General features: G+C 34.6%; 1 protein-coding gene across 17 annotated transcripts in view; it reads left to right on the forward strand.

Annotated features, from left to right (window-relative positions):
* ano3 (anoctamin 3) overlaps positions 1–18,017 on the forward strand; it is a 123,315-nt gene that overhangs the window by 58,595 nt on the left and 46,703 nt on the right. For all 17 annotated transcript variants that reach the window (XR_012400526.1, XR_012400525.1, XR_012400523.1 and 14 more), the window contains exons 3-8: positions 4,307–4,437; positions 6,152–6,307; positions 8,818–8,918; positions 9,019–9,063; positions 10,402–10,536; positions 15,284–15,390. Coding sequence is in view for 12 of the 17 variants with exons in the window: in XM_073943389.1 (XP_073799490.1) it covers positions 4,307–4,437; positions 6,152–6,307; positions 8,818–8,918; positions 9,019–9,063; positions 10,402–10,536; positions 15,284–15,390 (675 nt within the window). In the remaining 5 variants the exon portion in view is untranslated. The remainder of the gene's footprint in view (positions 1–4,306; positions 4,438–6,151; positions 6,308–8,817; positions 8,919–9,018; positions 9,064–10,401; positions 10,537–15,283; positions 15,391–18,017) is intronic.

Raw genomic sequence — 18,017 nt, forward strand, 5'->3', positions numbered from 1 at the left:
AGTGTCTGAATAATGTGCAGGTTAGTGTATGCTCCATCAGCTGTTTTCGTTTCTGTCTGCTTTTGGTTTTTGACTGTTTTCCACCATCGTTTGTCTGAATAATGTGCAGGTTAGTGTATGCTCCATCAGCTGTTTCTGTCAGCTTTGTGTTTTTTTTTACTCTGTCTTCATCTTGTGTCTAAATAATGCACAGGTTAGTGTGTACTCCATCAGCTGTTTCTGTCAGCTTTGCATTTCTCACTATTTGGCGCCATCTAGTGTGTGAATAATGTGCAGATTAGTGTATACTCGATCAGCTGTTTTAGTTTCTGTCAGCTTTTAGTTAAAGACTTAATTAATGATCGTGCCTCTAATTTGTGTCTAATTTTTATGTTTTGTGGCAAGTAGCAGTGTAATGTGCGGGATCAAGTACATCCTAAGTGTTTTTGTTTTTTTTTGTTTTTTTGAGAATAAAGCCCTTGAGTCTTATACATCAGTGCTCTGCTTCGCTTTGGACTGCAGGTTTACCCGTCAGGCATTATTCTGTAATTAAAAACCTCCTGGAATTACTTATTGGTAATATATTAAACCTTTCAATATTAGATACTGATATACTTCTAGCTAAATTAGGAAATGGTGTGATGTTTTTCTAACAAAATCAGACCAGTTTATACTTATTAATATATGGGTGTGGCTTATTATATAATTTGGAAATAATACGATTTTAATCCTCACAAATGCTGTTTATTTACTTTTTGATTTTTTTAAAATGTAGTTTAAGAAAGTAAATGCAGACTTGGTGAGGAGACTTTTAAAACATTTATTCATTCATTGATTTTTGCCCACTTTTCCGGGGTCGGGTCGTGAGGGCAGCAGTCTCAGGAGAGAACCTCAGACTTCCCTCTCCACAGACACTTCCTCCAGCTTTTCCATGGGGTTTCCGAGGCATTTGCAGACCAGCCGAGAAACATGGTTTCTCCAGCATGTCCTGTGTCTTTCCTGAGGCCTCCTCCCAGCGGGACATACCTGGAACACCTCCATAGGTAGGCGTCCAGGAGGCATCCGAAATAGAAGCCTGAGCCACCTCAGCTGACTTCTCTCAATGTGGAAGAGCAGCGGCTTTACTCGAGCTCCTTCCTGGGTGACAGAGTTCCTCACTCTATCTATAAGAGTGCGCATTTCAGTCGCTTGTATATGAGATCCTGTCTCCAGATCACACCTGGAAAGTGCTTAAAGTCTACAAGAACTGGAAAATGCGACCGTTTTTTGGAATAGAAACGGAATATTAAATGAGAAAACAGTGGGTGTGGCTTTTTTATACTGCGAGCGGATTGGATGTAGTAAAGTATGCCTTTCATTTAGGAAGATGGGAAAAAGGGTTTGTGGAGAGTTATTGCAACCTAACAGACTTCTCCTCCTTACCATTTCCGTTTGTTGTCATAGCATTGGAAGGAATTGAAGGGGCGTGATTAAGTATGTTAGCCACACCCAATACCTCAGAAAAGGTGTAAGAATCCTGTTTTCAATGCGTCTTCACTTGAAACTCTTCACTCTTTAAAATTTCGACTAAGACAACAATAATGCTGTGATCGCCAAAATCCTTCTAGTTGATCTCTGCGAACCCTCATTGGGTTTACAGACAAGACGTCTCATTCCGGGAGCTGCCTCAGAGAATATTAGCGAAGACGCAGGAATCATGTCCAACTGCTGACGCCGGTGCAATCCTCTAAAAACAGCGGATCATTCCCTCCGGAGCCTCTAATGGTCTTGATCCTGCCAGGAGATCTTTTAGCAGAAGCACCTGATCTGATGAGCTCCACACAACAGCACCATGAATTATGGATAATGAGATTGTTCCTTCTCCTCCTCCGCCTGATGGCTTTCATAGTTACTCGGTGGCTGTAGTCCACATACGCTGAGATATCCGAGGTCTGCATTTTGTAGTGACAGGAATTCGAAGTGAAGTGAACCGTGACTTGCAGTAGGTGATGATCATTCATATGTGAATTAGGGGTTGAAGGACTTATGTTATCAAAGTCAGGTCATCAATAAAACACAAGATGCTAATGTTTTGCAGCATTTCATTATTTCCTGGAAACATATGCACATGTTATTTGGCCAATCATAACACGCTGCAAAAACAATTCAACATTACCAATTTTTGTGCAAAACAAATGCACTGTCAGCGACAGCCAGCTCTCTGCAACGCAACCGATCAGTACCTGGATGGGAGACCACATGGGAAAGCTAGGTTACTGCCAGAAGTGGTGTTAGTGAGGCCAGCAGGGGGCACTCAACCTGTGGTCTGTGCGAGTTTTAATCCCTCAGTATATTGATGGGGACCCTATACTGCTCAGTGAGCACCGCTTTCGGATAAGACGTTAGGTCCGACTCTCTGTGGTCGTTTAAAATCCCAGGATGTCCTTCAAATAAAAGTAGGGGTTTAACCATACCTGCCAATACTCCTGTTTTTCCCGCTATTCTCCCGTATTTCAGACCCATCTCCTGCCACCCTCCTGTTTTGTTATTTCTCCCGGAAAACTCCTGTAATCCCCTAACCCCCTCTATATATTTATATAAGAAATCGTTATTATTATTATTATTAATATTATTATAACACTTTCATTTTGTTAATGTAACATTAGCACCTAGGCTAATTTTACTGCTAAACAAAGGCAGTCATCACATTGATCACTGCACGTTCTAGTAAGACTGTTATAAAAACAGATATTTAGTGCAAAAGTAATGCACACGCCGTCAGCACACAGACTCATGTGAAGTTATTGCATAACAACATAACGCACGATAGGCTATAACATTACAAAACAAAAACATTAATAAATACATCAGGCCTAATTTTACAAGTGTCAATCCTTCTTTAAATCTATATGTTTCTGAAAACATATGATTGATACATTTTGTCGCTAAAAACCGTGTCCTCTGATGCGACACGTTACGCATTTTACGGTCAGCCTTGACAAAAATTAATATAATCAGTATTGACGTCATTTAAAATGCAGTAAATGGTTAAACATGTCTTTGTCTTCGTAGACCTCTTGTTATAAAAGCTGTTGTGTAATTAATTGTTTTTTTTTTTTTTTTGTTAATATCAAAATATCAAAACTGCCCTGTGGTATGACCGTCTCAAGCATAGTTCAATAAAATACAGTACAATAAATCGGGCAATCCTCCTGCAGCCCAAGACCACATGGGAAAACTAGGTTGCTGTTGGCAGTGGTGTTAGTGAGTTAGTTTGTGCTGACCCTGGCAGAGCATTGACCCTGGCCTCACCCATGACACACCTTGGCTATCTGGATTTGTTGCTGGTAGCAGTCTGCATCAGGGATCACCAAATTTGTTCCTGGAGGTCCGATGTCCTGCAGATTTTAGCTCCAACCCTAATCAAACACACCTAAACAAGCCAATTAAGGTCGTACTAGGTATACTTGACTTGAAACACCCAGGCAGGTGTGTTGAGGCAAGTTGGAGCTAAACCATGCAGGGCACCGGACCTCCAGGAACGAGATTGGTGACCCTTGGTCTGGATGATGCTTTTCTTCTTTGGTCCGGAGCACACAGCATCCATTTCTCCCCCCAAAAAACCTGAATTATATTCATCTGACCACAGTACACATTTCCACTATGTGATGGTCCATCTGAGATGTCTCTAAGCACAGAAAAGTCGACGGCACTTCTGGACACTGTTAACATAGGGCTTTCTTTTGGCACAGTACAGCTTTCACTGGCGTTTGTGGATGTAACTATGTATTAAGGTGCTTGACAAAGGTTTGCCGAAGTAGTCCTGAGCCCATGTGGTGATATGACTTATAGATTAGTGAGGATTCATGTTGCAGCGCCCCCTGATGGATCGGAGATCACAGTTGTTCAGCTTAGGCTTCTTTCAATGATGTTCTGCACTGTTGACGATGAAATATCCAAATGTCTTCGGATCTTTCTCTGAGGAGCATTGTTTTTAAACATTTCAATCATTTTCTCATGTACTTGTTGAAACTGGCGATCCTCATCCCGTCTTTGCTCCTGAACGACTAGACCTTTCTTGGATGCTGCTTTTGTACCAAATCATAACTGTTGACATCACCTGTTTCAAATCACATCATTATTTTACCAATTTACCTAATTTTCTAGCCCTAAACTGCTCCTGTCCCAACTTTTTCTTGGAATGTGTTGCAGGTCTGAATGACAGGAAAGGATGTATATGTACAAATGAAATGAAGTTGACCAAACAAGCCATGAAATATTTTGTGTTCATATCGTCTACAATGAAATACAAGAGAATAACTCTGGATGTATTTTCTCTCTTTGTCAGACACAGGTCAGGATGTCTACACTGAAGAGAGGGAGACGGGGGGGTTTGAGCCGAAAACAGATGAAACTCTCCTCGTCCAGCAGAAGCCAGTGAGCAGAGGGAAACTAGAGGCCCGAACTGACTCCGTAAAGGTACAAAAAGCAGCTCTTCTCTCCATCACAGCTCGCCTGAGGAGATGCTGACAACTCTATTAGTGTTTGATAACAATGAATACTTAAAGGTGCTTTCTTTAGTCATCATTGTCAAGTTGAATCAGCAGAATATAAAGATGTTTAGTCATTGCAAAATTAGACGTGTGTTTTTGATTTACTCTACTGGTCAAAACACCTTTCAAGTGTAAATGTATTTAATCTGCAGTTAGACAATATATGTGTGTGTGTGTCTGTGTGTGTGTGTGTGCGTGTATGTATGTATATATATATATATATATATATATATGTATGTATATATATATATGTATGTGTGTGTGTGTATATGTATGTACATTTTAAAAAAGGGGATATGAGATTAACATTAATTATGGTAATAAATATCATTAAAATTTCAAATAACTCTTATAATGCTAATAATAACTAAAAACTCAAGTTTTCATTGTCGCATGATCCATTAGAAATCATTCCAATTTAAAATAACACATTTTGTGATCAGTTATTATCAGTATTATGAAAGGAAATATTGTCTCTGCCAATAAAAATATTAGGTCACAGGGTTGTTGTTACACCTCAGGTGTGCATTATTTTATAATAATTCAACCCCTCTTAGTAATATGGCAATAAATGTCATGTAAAATGGTATTTAAACTCACAATAGGAACATTTAACACTGACGAAAGCCCATAATCAGTACCTGAGGTGATCTTTGTCATAGTAGTTTATGCTGTTGTTCTGCCACAGCGTTTCTAAAATAGATGAAATAAATTCCAGACTCAGTTATTCCGCTTCTTCTCACCACCGCTGCTCCATTGTTCAGATGTTATATTTCAGTCATTTGTCAGTGTTTTGTCCTCAAACTGCTCCTGTGTGTAGCACTAGTTTCCTCCACAGCTCATTCAAAGCCTTCAATTGTGTTTTGACGTGATTTTTGACTGATGTGGCTGATGAATCCTTCAGGGGTGTCATATGGAGCTGTAAAAACCTGCCGGAACTACTTTATTTGTTTTCTTATCTGAAATGACGCCACACCTTAGAATGCTCATCAGCCAATCAGAATCAAGCATCTCATGTTATAAGATGAAATAGAGCATCCTTGGTCTGTATTCCACACTGTAGACATGCCTCGGTCACACAGTTTACTTAACTTAATAGTACAAATTTAAGTGAATTAAATAGGAAACAACTAGGTTGTCCCTCCCAAAAAAACTCAAGAATTGTGTTGTTTCAGCTTAGTTTAAGTTAATTGAACATGCAGAGAACGTCAGTTTTGGTGTGTATCAAAAACAATAATACTGTTTGTCCATCAGTGTAGGGATTAAAACACGAGTAATTTCTATCGCTTCATAGATTCCAGTGAAATGTTGTCTTATAAGGTAGGGTTGTCCAAAGTATCGAATTCGGTACTAGCTGGTACTGAAATTTTCATCCATTACATCCATTTCCCAACACGACTTTAAAACGCTCAAGTGTTCACGCATCTGTGTTTGCACTTGATAAACAAACGGTGAACAGTTGTCAGTCGATGACCTTTACAGCCAATCACAGTCATTTCCGTTAAGCATGTGAACAAAATAGCCAATCAGCAGCGTTTAAGAACTCGCTCAGATGTTAGCAGGATATTCACTTCAGCACCGATTGCTACTCGATACCTTTGACAACTGAAATATAAAGGATATTCTGCTTTGTTTTTTAGGGGAAAAATCTAGAAACCCCCTCGGGTCTGATGTTCAGAGATGGAAAAAAGCGTATCGACTATATCCTGGTGTATAAGAAGTCGAGTCCGCAGGTGGAGAAGAGATGCACGTTTGAGAGGAACCTGCGGGCTGAAGGACTAATGCTGGAGAAGGAGGTACACAATCGTCCTTTACTTTGGAGAGATTATTTTCAGCCTTAAGGATAAAAACAGAACTATCACCTCTCTATGATCTGTTAAAACACTTGGGATATGGAAGCATAAACTCCATTCATTTTCTGCATAGAGAAACTGGTTTCTTTTGCTTTTAACGATTGCATCGAGTGTCTTTAAATTGTTTTCTCCCAGTACAAATGATATATAATTCAAAAGCTTTCTGATTATGTTTTGCAACATCTTTCATGTAGAAAACTTTCGGTGTTGCCTACACAGGGTGCTTGCTTGGTTTTAGAAAAGAAGCAATGAGTGTCAATAAAATAATATTAGAGAGTAAGTGACTGTGAGCTGGCTTGTGTTCTATATTAGTAGCTGAACACCTGAACTCTACTTTATCAAGCCTGCTTTTCTTCTCCCAGATCTGTCACGCCGTTTTTATCCTGCAGCATTATTCATGCAGGTTTTCACCTCTGCTGCTCCTCTGTAGGTGTGCTCATAATGTCTACACGTACAGCAGAGGAAGTTTTGCAGAACTTGGACACAACATCAGCTTTAGTTCTGTCAGTTTGCACAAACTTTAAGAAGGGTATCTGGAAAAAAGATTATTTTTATGCGGTATTAGTAAAGTTAGATGTTTAGCATTCAGGATATGTGCAGAGCTAGTGTTTCTTCCCATATTGATGAACTTCCGGTAAACGGTTAATGTGACTGTTCTCCATTTTATACAGTTCCTTTTTTATGTAATTAATTTTTATGTAATTAAAATAAAAAACCTGTCAGGATTAGCAGGCTAGTGCAGAAGCTCCATTGAATATACTGGAGTAAAATAAATGTTCATAATTTTAAAGACATGGTGGGGGGAAATGGAATGTAATGCAGTGCAATCTGGGACCCACTTTATATTGGATATCACTCACTCAGCCAGTGGAGATTCAGATTTTTAAAGAAAACCGACCTTAAATGCAGCGATTTTTGTAACGGCGTACAGTTTACTGGAAACGCTTGACCCAGGTTACTGACAAATTAAAAGACATCTGTCCCAGATGAGGCTCAGCCATCAGAACCTTCTTGCTGTGTGGCGATAGCGCTACCCACTGCTCTACCCCTATTGCTGTATTATAGGATCTTTTTAAATGTTTTTAGTGAACGACTTTGATCTCTGTATTTATACTTCAGTGGTTAACAGGGTTATTATTTATTAAATTAAATTATTTTTAAAAATGTCATTATTTTGTATTAAATGTAATAAAATTTTGTTTTAAAATGTAAATTTTATAAAATTAAATGTGCAATTAAAATGTTTATTTAATGTGATAAAATTTGTATTAAAATGTAATTAAATTAAACATAGTATTAAATAACAAAGTTATTTTTAATCCAATTTAATAAAAATAAATAACATTTAATGAACAAATGTAATTTATTTGCACGTTAAATAAAAAAAAATTATTAAAACAATTACTTAAAATTAAATAAAATAAAAAATAAATAAATACTAAATAAATATGTACTAAAAATTACATTTAATTAAATTACACATTAAATAAAATTAAAATGAAATTAAATTAAAAAATAAATAAATAAATACACACAAAAAATGTATTTCTGATAATGGCACAAATGTTTAGTTTAACACGATGTCGCAAAAACAAGTAAAAATTTAATTAATGTTTAATTAATTTGTATAAAATTTGTATTAATGTAATTAAATTTAAAAATGTAATTAAATAACAGGCTTATTTTTAATTCAATTTAATAAAAAATATTTAAAAGAATAAATTTAATTTAATAGAAAAAATTGTATCAAATTACACATTAAATAAAAAAAAGTATTAATAAATTAAATAAATTAATGAATACACACATGATTATGATTTCAGAAAATGGCACGCTTGTTTAGTTTAACACAATGTCTCATCAACAAGTAAAAATGTAAATTGAATGTTTATTAAATATTCATTCGTACATTCATTTTCTTTTAAGCTTAGTCCCTTTATTAATCCAGGGTCGCCACAGCGGAATGAACCGCCAACTTACCCAACACGTTTTTATGCAGCAGATGCCCTACCAGCCGCATCACTGGGAAAGTTTATTAAATATGATTCAATTTAATAAAATTTAATGTTTAATTTTAGTTAAATTTAATGAAAGCACAATGTCGCAAAAACTAACAATAAAAAAATTACAATAAAAATATATATATAATATATAATAAAATCTATTATATTTAAGTATAAATTAAGATGAAGATGAACATATTTAATCATATTTCTAATAATTATATCTACTTTTTTTTTTTTAAATAAAGTCCAAATTTTCATGTTGTAACCAGATCTGCAGAAAAACTCAATATTATGTTTCGCATGTAAAGATTTGCACTATTTTCTGATGCATCTCCAATGCTATTACATGCAGCCCCTGTGAGAGATATTAGAAAACCAATGCATCATAATTAATTGCATGCACATGTCTGTGATCTGCTGCTGCTGATTTGTCATTCTCTTCGGCAGCCCTCATTAACCAACAGTGATATCATGTTTGTGAAGATTCATGCGCCGTGGGACACGCTGTGTAAATACGCCGAGCAGATGAACATCAGGATGCCCTTTAGGTAGAGCTCAATATCACTGTACTACAATATCCATCAATATATCACAATACACAGTGAACTAAATACTGTACATCAGTAATATTATTATTTATTCTCCCAGGAAAAAGTGTTACTTCACTGACTGGAAGAAGAAAGCTATGGGCAGGTAGGACATTGTAGTCTTATTATTCTGTGTTTTGCATTTATTGTAAATGTTCATCAATGTAAACTGAAATGTAAAGTTTCTATTGAACTTAATGTTTACCGAAAATTACAGGGGTGCTTTTATTTGTGCACAGTCCTATTTAACAAACAAATATAACATAATGTTGAATGAATATAACCACTCCCACTCCCTCATTATCAACTTCTTGTCTCTGATTGGTGTTTACTGGCCTGAGGGCGGGATCAAGCTGTCACTCACATCAGATCCACCAATAGCACAACACAACCATCCATAAACAAAATGTAAGCCCCGCTCAACATTTGCTCTATATTAACGTTTTGGAGTGGCCCAGCCAGAGTCCTGACTTAAACCCAATTGAGAATCTGTGGATTGAGCTGCAGATAAGGGTGATGGCAAGGAGATCCTCCAATTTGAAAGAGTTGGAGCTCATTGCTAAAGATGAATATGGGCACAAATACCAGTGGAGACATCGAAAAAGCTGCTTGGCAATTATAGGAAGTGTTTGATTGCTGCATTAGCCAAAATAGGCTTTTTATTGATTATTAAGTAGGGTTCTAATAATTTTGGGCCGTTAATGAACTAAGTTTAAGCCCCGCTCAACATTTGCTACATATTAACTTTAATATAATAACATATTAACGTTTGGAGTGACCCAGCCAGAGTACTGATCTAAACCCTATTGAGAAACTGTGGAGGAAAGGATCATGGTGATGAAGGAAATCCTCCAATCTGAAAGAGTTGGAGCTTATTCCTGTAGATGAATATGGGCAAACATAGCAGTGGAGACATGCAAAAAGCGGATTGTTTGATTGCTGGAATAGCCATTGAAGGATTTTCTATTGATTATAGATGATTAATAATTTTGGCCCTGACACTTTTTATTCATATAAAGTTAAAAGTCAGGTAAATAAGAGCTGGGAAATATTTTCTTCCCACAATGATGCCTCTTGTACTAAATGTACACTGTTTATTTTGCTAGCGCACATGGTCTTCAAACATCTTAAAATGATCAATTAATGCATGCAAATGAAAACAAAGCAAAACCATGTGCTATTGTAATCTTTAATCAAATTCTGACTAACTGCTTTAAACCCAGATTGGCGGGTCTTCCTTGAGGATGTCATTCTGATTGATTGATATGCTTAGCCACGCCCCTACTAACCATTAGTTTGCTGTGAGTGAAAGATTAGAGGAGGAGCATGAAAATAAACCCCGCCCTCTACTAAATATTCAATTTTAGTTCGAATGACATCATCATACTGAAATTAAACTAGTGATTGTTTTGCTGAATGCTAACACACCGATGTCTGTTTACAGTCGATTTCAGCTGAGGTTTCGCCAGCTGAAGAGTTGGCTGCCCAGGAACCCGATGAAGCTGGATAAAGAGGCTCTTCCAGACCTGGTGGAGACGGACTGTTATACGGCACCCTTCTGCAGAGCCAGAATGCACCAGTACGTCCACCTCTCATCACCTTCTTACAGTCAAACATTACTTAGACACCATTGTTGACATTTGCTGCTTGTGGGTGTAGAACAGTTTAGATTAGAGCATTCTACTGTTAAAAACTAGCCAACAGCAGCATCTACTGTTTAAAAAAAGTAACCTAAAGGGCCATCTGCTGACAAAAACCAGCCTAGTGGGCTGTCCACTGTTAAAAACTGCCCTTAAGCACCGTCTGCTGTTAAAATCTCGAGCGACATCTACGGATTATAACTAGCCTAGAACGCCATTTGCTTATAAACACTAGCTTAGAGCACCATCTGCTGTAAAAAGCTAGCCTAGAGCCTTGTCTGCTGTTAAAAACTAGCCTAGAGCACAATCTGCAGTCAATAACTAGCCTAGAGCGTGCTGTTAACTGTTAAAAACTCGCATAGAGCACTGTCAGCTGTTAAAAACTAGCATAGATCGCTCCCTGCTGTTAAAAACTAGCCTAGAAACTAGCCTAGAGCACCATCTGTTGTGGAAAGCTAGCCTAGAGTGCCATCTGCTGTAAAAAGCTAACCTAGAGGGCCGTCTACTGATAAAAACTAGCCTAGAGCGCCGTCTGCCGATTAAAAAATAACCTAGAGCGGCATCTGCTGTAAACAGCTAGCCTAGAGCGCCACTTGCTGTTAAAAACTAGCCTACAGTGCCGTCTACTGTTAAAAACTAGTCTAGAGCGCCATCTGCTGATTCAAAACTAGCCTATAGCACCATCTGTTGATAAACTAGCTTAGAAACTAGCCTAGAGCACCCTCTGCTTTTAAAAACTAGCCTAGAGCACCAGCTACTGTTAAAAACTAGCCTAGAGCGCCCTCTGCTTTTAAAAACTAGCCTAGAGCACCAGCTACTGTTAAAAACTAGCCTAGAGCGCCCTCTGCTGTTAAAAACTAGCCTAGAGCCCCGTCTGCTGTTAAAAACTAGCCTAGAGAGCCATCGACTGATTAAAAACTAGCCTAGAGCGCCCTCTGCTGTTTAAAAACTAGCCTAGAGCGCCATCTGTTGATAAAAAACTAGCTTAGAAACTAGCCTAGAGCACCCTCTGCTTTTAAAAACTAGCCTAGAGCACCAGCTACTGTTAAAAACTAGCCTAGAGCGCCCTCTGCTTTTAAAAACTAGCCTAGAGCACCAGCTACTGTTAAAAACTAGCCTAGAGCACCAGCTACTGTTAAAAACTAGCCTAGAGCGCCCTCTGCTTTTAAAAACTAGCCTAGAGCACCAGCTACTGTTAAAAACTAGCCTAGAGCACCCTCTGCTGTTAAAAACTAGCCTAGAGCGCCTCTGCTGTTAAAAACTAGCCTAGAGCACCAGCTACTGTTTAAAAACTAGCCTATAGCCCCGTCTGCTGTGAAAAGCTAGCATAGAGTGCCCTCTGCTGATCATTAACTCGAATGACTTTAACAAGAGTCCAATTTCATAACCATTTTCTGAGCTATAGCAAATAAGTAACGAATGAAACACACTCAGCCGGTTGTTATCGCATTTGTTGTATTGGACAGTAGAAAATGACATTGAATAATCTGAAATGTAGGACAAGACAAGCATTAAAGTCTGACCCACTGCTTATATAAAACCTTGTGTCATATACATTTACAGATACAGAACAAAAAAATCTAATTTCCCTGCACCTTTAGTTCCTGTGAATATGATCCTGAGATTAAATATCCGCGTCCTCATATGCATTTGATGATGATCTGCTGAGTGAATCTGAAACTGCAGTCGCTGTTTTAACCTTCATGCCATAATAAATGTGTTTATATGAGCGCCAGACAGTGATGTTCTTGACCTGGATGAGTGTTTGTGAAGGCAGGAGACTCGCTGACACCCTCTTTACAGGTCTCAGATCAGTGGATATGTAGGAGTTTAGAGGAAACTCTGGCTGTAGAGCTCGATTTGTTAAAGAAGCGCTGTCAGTGAGGGTTTATTTGAGGACGCGCTGAGGTTTTGTGAACACAGAAATGTGGGATGAGAGTTTAATCTGTTCTTTTTTTCCGACAAGTAAATTTGTAATAACTTATGAAAAATGCAGAAACCCATTAAATTGTATTGATATAATATACAATAATAACACAATAGATAAATAATAATAATAATAATAATTATTATTATTATTATAAATGTACAATAACCCAATAGATAAATAATAATAAATGTACAATAATAACACAATAGATAAAAAATATATATATAATAATAATAATAAATGTACAATAATAACACAATAGATAAATAATAATAATAATAACAGAAATAATAATAAATGTACAATAATAACACAATAGATAAATAATAATACCAATAATAATAAATGTAAAATAAAAACACAATAGATAAATAATGATTATAATAATAATAACAATAATAATAATAATAATAATAATAATAATAATAAATGTACAATAATAACACAATAGATAAATAATAATAATAACAATAATAGCAATAATAATAATAAATGTACAATAATAACACAATAGATAAATAATAATAACAACAATAATAATAATAATAATAATACAATAAAACACAATAGATAAATAATAATAATAACAACAACAACAATAATGATAATAATAAATACAATAATAACACAATAGATGAATAATAATAATAATAATAATAATACAATAATAACACAATAGATGAATAATAATAATAATAATAATAATACAATAATAACACAATAGATATAGGATGATAATAATAATAATAATAACAATAATAATAATAAATGTACAATAATAACACAATACATAAATAATGATAATACAATAATAGCACAATAGACAAATAATAATAATAGTAATACAATAACACAATAGATAATAATAATAATTATATTAATAATAATAATAATAATTATAATAATAATAATAATAATAATAATAATACAATAATAACACAATAGACAATTAATAATAATAATAATAATAATAATAACAACAATAATAATAGTAAATGTACAATAATAAAACAATAGATAAATAATAATAATAATAATAATAATAATAAATGTACAATAATAACACAATAGATAAATAATAATAATAACAATAATAGCAATAATAATAATAAATGTACAATAATAACACAATAGATAAATAATAATAACAACAATAATAATAATAATAATAATAATAATAATACAATAAAACACAATAGATAAATAATAATAATAACAACAACAACAATAATGATAATAATAAATACAATAATAACACAATAGATGAATAATAATAATAATAATAATAATAATAATACAATAATAACACAATAGATGAATAATAATAATAATAATAATAATACAATAATAACACAATAGATATAGGATGATAATAATAATAATAACAATAATAATAATAAATGTACAATAATAACACAATACATAAATAATAATAATACAATAATAGCACAATAGACAAATAATAATAATAGTAATACAATAACACAATAGATAATAATAATAATTATATTAATAATAATAATAATAATTATAATAATAATAATAATAATAATAATACAATAATAACACAATAGACAATTAATAATAATAATAATAATAATAATAACAACAATAATAATAGTAAATGTACAATAATAAAACAATAGATAAATAATAATATAGTAATAATACAATAAATAAATGATTATATATATATATATATATATATATATATATATATATATATATATATATATATATATATATATATATATATTTTTTTTTTTTTTTTTTTTTTTTTTTTTTTTTTTTTTTTTTTTTTTTTTTCCCAAAATGTTTTTTTGAAAATATATAATTTTATATATAACTTGATCACCACTGGATCCATCAAATGATGTCACTTCTGAATCCTAACCTTAAAGGTGCATGCATTTTATGTTAATTTTTTTATGCAAATGTGACAGGAATGACCAAAACATGGGGACAATTGTACATTTATTTGTATTAGAATATTTTTAATTAGTTCATGTGAATAATAACACCTTAAATGTGCTAATTCTAAGGTTTTTTTTTTCTAAATAACAGTTTTTAGCATAACCAAACTATTTAACTTGTAGGTTCAGTTGGGCCGAGGAAAAGGACAATGAAAGGGGTTGTACATTTGTGAAGTGTTTTTAATAAAGAATACAAATCTGAGAAGCAAATGAATGACTTATTCCTTTACAGAACAACTCACAGAAATCAACCATCTGTACATTTAAGACATTTTTTTGGGACGAAATACTTATTATTCATTGTATTTATGTGTTTATTTCAGGCACAGATGATGTGCATTTCTAGTAGAATGTCCCATGTATACATATAAAATATATATTAACATAACATATTTATTCAAATATACTAATAAAAAAAATATTATTGCTTTACATGAGAGTGTAAATGTTACATGAGAGGGAATGTTTGTCTCTTCATTAATAAGTTGCGTCAATGTCATAACATGTCATTCAGATTTTATTGCAGTATTGGACATCTTTATGATTTATTTTTTATATTTACGTAGCACCAAATCTCATGTGCAGTGTTTACTGAAACATCTGGATGAAGTCAATCTGCTGTGATCTTTATACGAGGGGTCAGCCGTGATCCGCTCCCATTTAATATTTACATCCTCCGGCTGATCTCTCATCCGCAGCATTCAGATTTGCCGTATTCAGTTCAGTAGATTAAAGCAGGAAATAAACAGGGTCTTTAAATGAATGCGCTTCATTATCTTGCAGTTTCACCATCAACAACAGAGAGACGTTTTTCTCCAACTCCACCAGAAGCAGAATCGTTCATCATGTGCTTCAGCGGACAAAGTACGAGGACGGAAAGTCAAAGATGGGTAAGAGGACGACTAAACCATCGTAAACCGGCTCCACCAGACCTGACACACACTCACACATCATCATGTCTATCTGTTATAAACACTAGTGCCTTACTTCTGTCGTAGGAGTTGTTCGAAACAAATTAGATAAAGAATTCAGGTAACATATAAAAAAAATAATTAATGAATTGCTAATTAGCTAACTAACAAAATAACTGAATGAGGTAGGGCGGCACGGTGGCTTAATGGTTAGCACTCAATTGGATGGGCTAAATTGGTTGTAGTATATGAGTGTATGGGTGTTTCCCAGTACTGGGTTGCGGCAGAAAGGGCATCCGCTGTGTAAAGCATATGCTGGAATAGTTGGCGATTCATTCTGCTGTGGCAAACCTGATGAATAAGGGACTAAGCCGAAGGAAAATTAATAATTTAATTAAGTATTTTCTTGAAGCGTATAATCAGTAGCACGCATTCATTCCGTGTTTCCGGCTTGCCAATCATGTTTCAGTGTTGTTATTAACAGGAAATTAGCTCTATATATATATTAATAATAGTAAAAATATTTACATAGATATTTACATTTATACATAATATATAGTTGTATTGTATACATGGATACTGATCATCTAAATAAAAAGGAAAAATCTCCAAAACATGCATTAATGTGAGTATTTGTACGCAAATAATAAATATACACAGTACACGCGCATATATTATTTATTTAAATCATTATTTGGATGTAAATAATTGTGATATCTATACATACAATAAAACTGACTAGCATGATAGAGCGCTGTGAGCTAAGCAAGCCACAACCGTTGACGTTTTATAAGGTTACAATCCCGGACGAGCCCCCAAATTTGTCACGCTAAAAGAAGTGAACAATTATTACCGTACTTCCCTTGATTAAAACATACCGTGATCATTTTTTATTTAAATCCGGCTTCATTGTGCATATGACAAACTGAAAATATCACAAATATGAAAAAATAAAAGCTGCTTTCGAAACATTTCATTTAGTTCATGAGTAGTATACACAGAACATTTAAATGACTAAAACGTTAGAAAGAATTTTGTCTTCTGTTTGAGTTCTAGTACAAGACTCACCCAGTGTTGGTAAATAAATTTCATAATCTAGGACACGACGAGAAGAAATCCCCCCTGTCAGTAAATGTTGAAGAGCTGTAATACAATCATTATTAATTTCTCTCTGTCGGTCCCCATAACATCACGCTCTTCTCAACTGACTTCCTTGTCTGTTTCTCTTCTGATTAAAACTGGTCTTGCGAGTGGGATTTCGATGTTAATAAATCGATGTTAACACCAGTGAGTCGATCTGTAATACTGGGAGACGATCTCTGTAAAATACTCCATAAATACCTGCAGTTCAGTTTAGTGTCCTGCTGCTAAACCCCCAAACATCTGCAGCAAATGATGCCCTTTACCAAAACTGAGAGTTTTAATCAAAAATATGCTAACAGCCGTCTGGCTCCTACTAGCATAGCATAAATCGGGGGCTCGTCCGGGATATGAACCTAAAAAATTGTGTTTAATTCAACTCGCTAGGCTCTATCGTGCTCTTTTTGGCCTAATTTACTATAAATTCATCAGCCTGGTGTCCTATGAAAATACCAAGTAGTTAAACATGACTTATAATTTAATAATATAAAAGTAGGCTGTTTGTGATCGCATCTAAAGGTTGAAAACACTATAAAATGCATCAGATGGCAAGCACATGAAATAATAATACTGATGTATTCACGATTCAATATTTGCAGTCCACCAATGGTACTTATCAGTGTATAGTTTCTAAAATAATAAGATTTTTCTTAGTTTTGATCTTACTTTGTGCTTTACTCACCAGCTTTACAGCAACCCCTGCATATCTGTCATCCCAAAAGGAAAGTTTCCCCATCATTTATTCACACTCGAGTGTTTCCTCTATGAATTTCTTTCTCCTGTTAAACACAAGACAATATATTCGGAAGAATTATATAGAAAGCAGCCATTGACATGCATAATACACTCAAAAAAAATTTGTTGAATGAACATGATTTAATCGTGGCACCCTTTATGCATCTAATCCAATCAAGTAAACCTGAACTGCTTTGAACATGTTGTATGAACACAAAGCACATTTGTAGATAAAACATGGTTCAATATGTCAGTCTAACTTCTTTGCAACTAATTGACTCAAAATGTTTGTATTGTGTTATTCTAATTAAAATGATTCTAATTTACTCAATGTAACACTAAAGCTTTACTTTAACAAAATTATGTCTTGTTAAATCAGCTAGTAATCAGCAATATTGTTGTTTAAATTCATTCATTCATTCATTTTCTTGTCGGCTTAGTCCCTTTATCAATCCGGGGTCGCCACAGTGGAATGAACCGCCAACTTATCCAGCAAGTTTTTTATGCAGCGGATGCCCTTCCAGCCACAAATTATCTGGGAAACATTCACACACACACTCATACACTACGGACAATTTAGCTTACCAAATTCACCTGTACCGCATGTCTTTGGACTGTGTGGGAAACCGGAGCACCCGGGGAGGAAACCCACGCGAAGGCAGGGAGAACATGCAAACTCCACACAGAAACGACAACTGAGCCGAGGTTCGAACCAGCAATCCAGCAACCTT

This window comes from Danio rerio, chromosome 25 (assembly GCF_049306965.1).
Source record: "Danio rerio strain Tuebingen ecotype United States chromosome 25, GRCz12tu, whole genome shotgun sequence".
Taxonomy (NCBI): Eukaryota; Metazoa; Chordata; class Actinopteri; order Cypriniformes; family Danionidae; genus Danio; species Danio rerio.